The sequence below is a fragment of the Callorhinus ursinus genome, unplaced genomic scaffold (assembly GCF_003265705.2).
Source record: "Callorhinus ursinus isolate GAN/ISIS: 27379988/994484 unplaced genomic scaffold, GSC_fseal_2.0 scaffold54, whole genome shotgun sequence".
Taxonomy (NCBI): domain Eukaryota; kingdom Metazoa; phylum Chordata; class Mammalia; order Carnivora; family Otariidae; genus Callorhinus; species Callorhinus ursinus.
In genome coordinates, this window is record NW_027397116.1 from 5,872,666 (window position 1) to 5,882,714 (window position 10,049).

Sequence of the window (10,049 nt, forward strand, 5' to 3'; positions counted from 1 at the left end):
CCCCACCCCCCCTTCTGCTTCCCACCCCCAACTTTCGTCATCACTCTCAATGACGTCAACATCCATGTGGGTGACTTGGACCCTACCACCCACCTTGTCTCTCAGCCCCCTGACCTTCCCAACTCCAATAAGCACCTAAAATTCCTGGTTTCACTCAAAACCCCTGATCACAATCACAAAGCTCAGGGCCAGCGCTGCCTGGCAAACCTGGTCTGTCTGTCTAGCAAGCTGACCTTCCCTCTCTCCCAGATGAAGGGGCTTTCTTGTGCTCCTTGCTGTAGCCCCAGCACCCAGAAAAGGCCCAGATCTTTCCTTTGGAACCTCGAAGCCTCCATAAGGAGCCCCGGGAAAGAGCCAGGTAACATCTACGGCTTCTCTAGACACGGACTCCTGGCATTGTGCCCATTGACTTCTCAGTGAGACATTAGGGTACATGCGTGGGGTGGAGGGTGGCATGAGGTTGCTGAGAGACATCTCCTTAAATGTATAATAAGATCCAGTGGGAGAATTTTACTTCCCTCCCTGAAATAACAGTAACAAAAAGACTGTTCTCTGGGAGCAAGTGTAACAGTCCTTTACGGTCCTTTATAAGCAATGCCAACCAGAATCACAGATGGCCTGCACTAAACTTGACATTTTTGGCCCTTGGACATCCACTTTCCTCAGCGTGCTATTTGCAAAAACTGCTCGTCGCTTCATCTTTGCCATTTAGAAAAAAGCTACTAAAATACCTCATTAGCTGGAATACTGTCAAAACACAGGTTCGAGAAAAGTGATACAAAGAAATGTAAAATAGCTATTGATGACCATTTCAGTGTCATTTGAGGGAGGTTTTGTATTCTTTGATGTGGGTCAACCACAACCACATTATTTTCAACCCAAATAATCTCTTGGAGAAGCAGTGAGGCATGGGGGACCCAGGGGAGCGAGTAGGCTGAAGAATGCCCCCCGGTCCCAAGAACCTGTAAATATGTGGCTTTATAGGGTCAAAGGGATTTTGCAGATGTGATTAAATTAAGGATCTTAAGATGGGGGAGATGGTCCTGGATTATCCAGGTGGGGCCAATCATTATAAGGGCCACTACATAATTATAAGGACCCAAAGGAGGACCACCGTCCTTGTTAAGAGGGACACAGGGGTCACACAGAAGGCAATGTCACGACACAGAGATCTGTGGACCTGCACTGCTGGCTGGGATACGGGAGGATGGGGACCCTGGAAGCTGGAAAGAGCATCGTAACTGGTTTTTCCCTGGGGCCTCCAGGGGAACCAGCCTGCGGACCTTAGCACAGTGACACTGATTTCGGACTTCTGGCCTCCAGACCTGTACAGCTGGTGTTGGTCCTAAACCACCACGTTGGTGGTGATCTATTACAGCTGTCCAAGGATGCCACACTTTCTGGGGGTTCTCTGGATTCAACTAACCCCCAGGGAAGTCAGGGATTCCCTGCCCCCTCCAGTTTCAAAAAAAAAAAAAAAAAAAACCCAAACAAACAAAAACAAAAACAAAAACCCGGCTGCCAACGAAGATCACTTTCCCCTGAATATGAAGATCGAGTCTTCAGTTTTTTGAAATGTGGTGAGGACCGAGGCACAACGCTGAGCCAGGCGATCAGCTACAGACGGAGGTTTTTTTCTGAGTTACTGTGTTCTGATTAAAAACGAGTCAGAAAGTCAACAGTCCTACAGGGTCTCTCCTTCACCCTGAGCCAGCAGCCAACAGTCACAAAAGCTTTGCCACCTGCCAGGCAAGCTCGGAGATCTCTGCGGGGAGGGCATTTACTCTTGCCCATAACCCTCGATTTACCCCATGTCACTCATAAGGAAACTGAGGCGAAGTGGTGGGCCCAGCCCAAGGTCACCAAACCTACAGGGCGCAGGGCAGGGCTTGAGCCTGGCAGCCGGGCTCCGGTGCCCCTGTCCTTACCTGCTGCCACCCTCCAGCATGAGGACAATTTTTCTCCCTCTTGAGCTAAAGGCTACTCCACACATTGTATTACCCCCTCCGACCCTCTCCCAGCTGCCTGATGGACAAAATGTACTTACTTTCCTCATCCACACCCCTCCTGCGGCTCTCAGGGGTGCCTGGGAAAGGCGACCTCTCATCTTAAGTTTTGGGGGTTAGTCCCCTCAACCCAACTGCCAGGTGAGACTCCTGCCTCCCAGCTTGGCTACCCTCCAGCTGTACGGCCTCGCACCGCACACCTTCCTTAAACTCCAGCTTCCACCGCTGCAAAATGGTGGGGGGCCCCCCGCTTTCCAAAGTTCTGGGCATGACTCAGGGGTCTCACCCATGAAACGCGCAGCAGAGCTCTTGGCATGCTGCAGCAGAACAACAAACATCTGTTCCTTCCCCTCGCCTGGACCCAGAAAATGGCCCTTTCCTAACAACGAAAGCACCACGTGAACACGAGCATCATTACTTACAAATGACCAGGGAACGCTGCTGGGCAAGAGTCCAGGCACACAGCCCCTGAGCCCCGAGCCCCGAGCCTCCTTTGAGAGGCTGGACCAGCTGGACACTGGGGCCCGCGCCTGGCTGGGACCCCAGGGCAGCAGGAGAGAAGAAACCCTTTCGCATGTCACAAAGGCCCAATGCTTCTCTTTAAACAGAAGCAGGAAGACACTCGGGTGCAGGGCTTGAGCGGTGAACAGATGATTAGGAACTGCCAAGCCCCCTTCCTTGAAGGAAAAGCCATCCATTGACAATGTGGCGCGTCCGGGGGCGCCTGGGTGGCTCAGTCGTTAAGCGTCTGCCTTCGGCTCGGGTCATGATCCCAGGGTCCTGCGATCAAGCCCCGCATCGGGCTCCCTGCTCGGCGGGGGGTCTGCTTCTCCCTCTCCCTCTGCCCCTGCTTGTGTTCCCTCTCTCTCGCTGTGTCTCTCTGTCAAATAAATAAATAAATAAGAATCTTAAAAAAAAAAAAAAAAACAACAACCAACAACAATGTGGCTTGCCCACAGGTCCCTCCTTATTCCACTGGGCCCAGGAAAAGGAAAGACTCACATGCTGGCTAAAGCCTGGAGACTTACCTCCCCACACCTCTAGCGGAGGCTTGGCTGTTGCCGTACATTTTCAGCAGAGGGGAGGGCTCCTCTATTCCTCCATGTTGGCACCTAACTGGTTACCTTCCCAGACACCTCCAAGAAGGTGGGAAGTTGAGGACGGAGAGGGCACATCCAACCCTAACTGGACAGTGTCCTCTCATATGGCTTCCGGTGTCCATGAGCTAGGGTGAGACACAACCAAGCTTTTGCTGCCATAAAAATTAACCATTTTAAAGCGAAAAATTCGGTAGCATCTAGTACATTGGCGGTGTCATGCGACCAGCACCTCTACCTACTTCCAAAACATCTTCACCATCACCAAAAGAAGAGCTGCACCTGTTACACACTTGCCCCCCCCCTTTTTCCTTCTCCCCAGTCCCTGGCAACCACCCATCTGCTTCCCTCTCTCTGCATTTACCTATTTTAGATATTCTATAGAAACGGAATCATACCCGCATACAGTACGTGATCCCGTGTGTCTGGTTTTTTCCACTTAGCATAATGTTTTCGAGGTTCATCTGAGACAGGGAAACTAAAGGGACCCCATTAAAAACTGCTTTTTTTCCTGCTTCTATTTTGGCCAGGACCTAGACTGTAGCCCTTCACACACCTTATAGAACAGATACTGTAGGGGCGCCTGGGTGGCTCAGTTGGTTAAGCGACTGCCTTCGGCTCAGGTCATGATCCTGGAGTCCCGGGATCGAGTCCCACATCGGGCTCCCTGCTCGGCAGGGAGTCTGCTTCTCCCTCTGACCCTCTTCCCTCTCGTGCTCTCTATCTCTCATTCTCTCTCTCTCAAATAAATAAATAAAATCTTTAAAAAAAAAAAAACAAACAGATACTGTATGTTCTCCATGTAAAGGTCAAGGATTTAATAATTGCTTTGGAGGCTCCCAGCACAATAAGTAACATCTAAGGAGTGACCAGGCAGGGTGGTTCCCAGACCGCTGACTCATCAAGATCCCTGGCTCCAGGGCCTAAATGACTTATGAAGGACACCTCAACACTCGTCTTTGTTCCTAGATGCCTGAGAAGACACTTGCACCAGCCCATTATCCTCAGTAAAAACGCCAGGTCTCAGTAAAAACCCCATGCCCAGATGAGACTCACTTTTCTTTCCAGGTCTCCAAGACACTCTGTATCTATATTCTCTGTGTCTTCAATAAACTCTGCTTTCACTTCCTCTTGGCTCGAGTTCTGAGTGCCATCCTGCACGGAGCCAAGGACCCTCCAGCCAGCCTCCATCATATCCACGCTGTGGCCCGTAATGGTACTTCATTCCTTTTAATGACTGAGTAATATTTCACCATATGTATACACCACATTTTGTTTATCATTTATCAGTTGTTTCCACTTTTTGGCTATTTTGAATAATGCTGCAACGAACATGTGAATATGTTCTCTCTCTCAAATATATATATATGTATATTTCAGTACTTATTTTCAATTATTTTGGGTATATACCTAGGAGCTGAATTGCTGAATCATATGGTAGTTCTATGCTTAATTTTTGGAAGAACCTCCAAACTGTTTCCCACAGCAGTCGCACCATTTTACATTTCCATTAGCAATTTGCATAATTCTAATTTCTCCACATCCTTGCCAACATTTGCTATTTTTTTTTTTTGTTCTTTGTTTTTTAAGTAATAGCCATCCTAGTGAGTGTGAGGTGGTACCTCGTTAACCTGTGAGACCTCAATCTTCTCTGCCAAGTTCTCATGTCACCATTGATTTCAAACTGTCCCTGACTTTACAGCCTCATCCCTGAGGACTCTGTACCATGAGGCTCCGTGGTGGCGCCCCGACTCTGCCAGGTCGGGATTTCCCTGGCAGGCATGGACTTCACTAGGGCAGGACCGCACTATATCTGGTTTCTGATCTCTAGTGGTTAGCACAATCCCTGCATGAAATGAGCACCCAAAAACCATCTTCAGGTGCCAGCCTGACCTGAGATGTACAGTATCCGTTCGCCCACTGAGAAGCCAGTGGTGGTTTCTTTGTGCTCAACTGAGACCAGGAAGCGGGTAATCAGTTCTAGCAGGACTCTGAGCCTGAGAGTCCTGACCTCAGAGTTTTTAGTAATATCCTGTACCACTCACTGCCTGCCCCTACGCTGGGCCCAAAGCCGCTGACGGGCTTTTACAGGAGATGATACACCGAAGTTTCTAGGAGCAGAGACCAGATGGTTTTAGATCGGCTAAGAGGCCACTCGAGGACACAGATAATGAGACCGTGAATCAGATGGGGCCTTTGGCCAGGACACAGTGAGTTTGATGATGATCTTCTGGGTGGCCTTGTCCAGCCCCAAGGGGCTGGGGCAGAAGTAGCTTCAAGTGATCCCAGGGAGAGGCACCTGGGCACTGCCTTGGGCTTTGATCTCTGAGAAGGACACTGTCATTTTACCCCATATTCAGATTCTCTCTCTCTCTCCTCCTGTCTCTCCTCTTTCCTCTGCCCCCCAGCCCCCAAGGCAAAAGGCAGTAGTATGTCTGCGGGTCCCGGAGTACACGGATAGCCAGCTGGGGGAAGAGAAAAGTAGATTCAACAAGTGCCTATTTATGTATTGTTGAGCTCCCAGGCCCTGGACATAACCTTGGGAATGCCTGAGGAGAATAACCGAACGGTTCTCAGCTGGTGGCATATCCCGGAGAGGATGTTGCCGGAGAACAGACGAATTGGCCGGCAGCTCCCTACTTTCCAACTGGGTCACCTTCTGTAAGTCACCTAACCACTCAAATGCCTCAGTATTCCCATCTGTAAAACAGGGACACGGATTTCTGTCCTACCAACTGTGCAAGGGAGTGTAAGACACACCAGGATGAGAACCACGGGGAATGCTGGGACTTGCTGGGAATGTGACCAAGCGGCCAGCCCCAGAGGGGCGGGTGGATTGGTGCCCCCTCCCCCGCCGCAAAGCTCCGGTTTGGCTCCTGTCGTTACTTGCGATTTAGTTTTCCTTCACCTCCCAGTCGACAGACGGAACCCTCTTCGGTGTCTGTTAACGAATGCTGGCCAGGGGACGCAGGGGCAGCCCAGAGAAGCTGCGCGCAGCCGGCCGGTGGGGACCCTACCGCCGCCCTCCGGGCGATCGGCCAGGAAGCGGGGGGTCGGGCCGCCCGCACCCCAAGCCCGCGGGCGGTGGCAGGCGTGGGGCCCTACCTTGCCGTACTTCTTCAGCTTCTGCCGGTACCTCCTCTTGGGCTTCTCGCCCGCGGCCGGCTCGTCCAGCGGCTCGTAGCGCTCGGGGAGGACTGCCAGGTGCACCGTGCGCGCGCTGCGGGCCCCCGGGCGCCCCGCGCTCGCCCCGCTCGCCGCCTCGTCCCCGCGCTCCGGCGGCTCCAGGAGGGCGGCCGCCTCCTCGTCCCCCTCCGCCCGCGCTCGCCCCCGGGGCCCGCGGCGCAGGAAACCACTCGCCGCCTTGCTTCGGAGCCTGGCTCCCACCGTCATGATGCTACTGCCCCGCTGGCGAAGGTCGGGGCGACAGGACGCCAACCTTAGCGCCCCGCCCGCGCCTGCGCCTGCGGCCCCGCTTGCCCGCCCCCCTGCCCGCCCCAGCCCGGACGGGGCGTGGGTAGAGGGGTGGGGGTGGGGAAATTGGGTGGCAGCGCCCCCTGGCCGCGGGGCCCGGAATTGCGCGCTCAGCCCCACCTACCTGCATCCTACCTGGCGGCCAAGGCGGGGGACACCGCGAAAGCTGCGTGCCCAGTGAACGTACGAAACACGTTCAGCCGCACTTGCAACGGAATAAATGAACCCCAAATAACGAGGCGTCATTTGCCACGCTCAAATTGGCAGAGGCGATGATGATGATGATAATAGTAACAGTAAAGATTATACTCGGTGCCGCGGAGAATGTGGTGGGACGGTCGTGATAACGCAATATTCATGGAATGCACGCCAGTGACACACTTTTGGGAAGGCAATCAGAAAATATTCATCAAGTGTCCTGAAAAAGGGCCATACGTTTCTAGACAGCTATCCTAAGGATACAGTCAGAGACACAAAGCTCTGGGGCGCCTGGGTGGCTCAGTCGGTTGAGGGAAGGACTCTTGGTTTTGGCTGAGGTCAGTATCTCAGGGTCTTGAGATCCGGCCCCAAGTCAGCGCTCAGCCCCGAGTTGGCTTGTCCCTCTGCCTCTGCTCCTCCCCATGCTTGCGCGTGCTCTCTTTCTCTAGAAAATAAGTAAATAAAATCTTAGAAACACCAAGCTTACTGAGGCCGGCGTGTCCATCTCAGCCTGACTCACAGTGAGGAAGTGGAGCAAACCAGCGGGGCTGGTCAAGCTAAGTTCTGGCCCAAGAATAGGGCATGTGATGTAATCATCACAGTCAGGTTTTCAGCAACATCACTGGTAGATATATACATCTCTTGGTTCATGGTGAATCTTAACCTTCTAGGGGATGCCTTATTGTCTTATGCGGGTAAATCTCTCTCTTTTTTTTAGGTAGGTTCTATGCACGGTGTGGAGCCCAAGAGGGGCCTTGAACTCTCTACCCTGAGACCAAGACCTGGATTGAGATCATGAATCCCAGGCTTAACCGACTAAGCCACCGAGGCGCTCTCTATGCCAGTAAATATCTTTTTAATTTTGGAAACTAAGAGTTAAGTATAAAATAATAAGGGTTATTAATTTCATTAATATTTTAATACTATTAAAGTGCATGATACATTTAAGAATGCTTTGGCTATGTTGCTATAAGTACATAAAATATTTACGATTTAGCTTATCTGAATATACAAATATTAGTTTTATGATTCCAACTTAAAATGTATGATCAAGTAACTGATTTAGAATTATAAGTTTAAATTGAAAGGAATATAAAAATAAACTTAATTTACTATATTTGTAAGAATTACATAGCCTTGTACATAGTTGAAATACCTGAAAAGAAAATTGAATATATTAAGTTTGTAAAAGTCATCTAAAATGTTTAAGATAATTAAGTTAAGTGAATGGTGAAATTCCCCCTTACAGTAATAGTTAAATTTTATTAAATTTGTAAATAAAAGTAATTAGATTTGTAAATAGAATAAAACAAAGGTTAAGGGGAGCTAGATTTGTGGATTTGTAACTAAAGTAAGTATTAATTTATATATATATATATATATATGTAAGAGGTCTTAACGTCCTTTTTCTGTGTATAAAACTGGCTTCAGAGGTGCTTGGCTGGCTCAGTCGGTGAAGCACGCAACTCTTGATCTTGGGGTGGTGAGTTCTAGCCCCACATTGGGTGTTTAGAGATTACTTAAAAAAAACAAAAAACTGACTTCAGAAAGTCCCCTCCCCCCGCAGACTGCATATCAAATAGAAACAGTGTGCAAGGGACCAAAAGTGTGGTTTTTGTCCATATAAAATACTATTCAAATATCACATTTTTTTTCTTCAAATTTTTATTTAAATTCTAGTTAGGGGTGCCTGGATGGCTCAGTCATTAAGCATCTGCCTTCGGCTCAGGTCATGATCCCAGGATTCTGCTCAGCCGGAAGCCTGCTTCTCCCTCTCCCACTCCCCCTGCTGTGTTCCCTCTCTTGCTGTGTCTCTGTCTGTCCAATAAGTAAATAAAATCTTAAAAAAATAAATTCTAATTAGTTAACATACAGTGCAATATTGGTTTCAGGAGGAGAATTCAGTGGTTCATCACTTATATACAACACCCCGTGCTCATCACATCAAGTGCCCTCCTTAATCATCATCACTCATCTAGCCTATCCCCCACCCACCTCCCTCCATCAACCCTCCGTTTTTTCTCTATCCTTAAGAGTCTCTTACGGCATGAACAGACATTTTTCCAAAGAAGACATCCAAATGGCCAACAGACACATGAAAAAGTGCTCAACATCGCTCGGCATCAGGGAAATCCAAATCAAAACCTCAAGGAGATATCACCTCACACCCGTCAGAATGGCTAAAATTAACAAGTCAGGAAACGACAGATGTTGGCGGGGATGCGGAGAAAGGGGAACCGTCCTACACTGTTGGTGGGAATGCAAGCTGGTGCAACCACTCTGGAAAACAGTATGGTGGTTCCTCAAAAAGTTGAAAATAGAGCTACCATATGATCCAGGAATTGCACTACTGGGTATTTACCCCAAAGATACAAATGTAGGGATCCGAAGGGGTATGTGCACCCTGATGTTTATAGCAGCGATGTCCACAATAGCCAAACTGTGGAAAGAGCCAAGATGTCCATCGACGGATGAATGGATAAAGAAGATGTGGTATATATACACAATGGAATATTATGCAGCCATCAAAAGGAATGAGATCTTGCCATTTGCACCGACGTGGATGGAACTGGAGGGTGTTATGCTGAGTGAAATAAGTCAATCAGAGAAAGACATGTATCATATGACCTCACTGATAGGAGGAATTCTTAATCTCAGGAAACAAACAGAGGGTGGTCGAGAGGGGGGGGGGGGGGGGGGATGGGTTAGCCTGGTGATGGGTATTAAAGAGGGTACGTTCTGCCTGGAGCACTGGGTGTTATGCACAAACAATGAATCATGGAACACTACATCAAAAAAACTAATGATGTAATGTATGGTGATTAACATAACAATAAAAAATTTAAAGAGAAAAAAAAGAGTCTCTTACGGTTTGGGGGCTCCTGGGTGTCTCTGTCAGTTAAACAGCCGACTCTTGATTTTGGCTCAGATGATGGTCTCGGGGTCCTGAGATGGAGCCCCATGTTGGCCTCCCTGCTCAGTGGGAAGTCTCCTTCTCCCTCTCCCTCTGCCTACCCCCCGCTCATGCTCTTTCTCTCTCTCTCTCTCAAATAAATAAAATCTTTAAAAAAAAGAAAAAAGAAGTTATTCCGTGTGGAAAGTGCTTCCCTTGCTCCTGGGTAAAAACTTAGCCTTCTAATTTTTTTAATCACACTGTGGTAATAAAAAGTTCCAAAGTTGCAAACACGGTCTTGCTTTATATAATTTTATTTATTTATTAAGTAGGGTTCATGCCCTGCATGGGGCTTGAATTCATGACCCTGAGATCAAGAAT

At 49.1% G+C, this 10,049-nt stretch overlaps 1 protein-coding gene across 1 annotated transcript in view; it reads right to left on the reverse strand.

Annotated features, from left to right (window-relative positions):
• The window catches only part of CUNH1orf115 (chromosome unknown C1orf115 homolog), a 9,894-nt gene extending 3,317 nt beyond the window's left edge, over positions 1 to 6,577 (reverse strand). Inside the window, exon 1 of the mRNA XM_025892096.2 lies at positions 6,209 to 6,577. Coding sequence (XP_025747881.1) covers positions 6,209 to 6,496 — 288 coding nt within the window. The 5' untranslated portion in view covers positions 6,497 to 6,577. The remainder of the gene's footprint in view (positions 1 to 6,208) is intronic.
• Between the last annotated feature and the right edge of the window lie 3,472 nt (positions 6,578 to 10,049).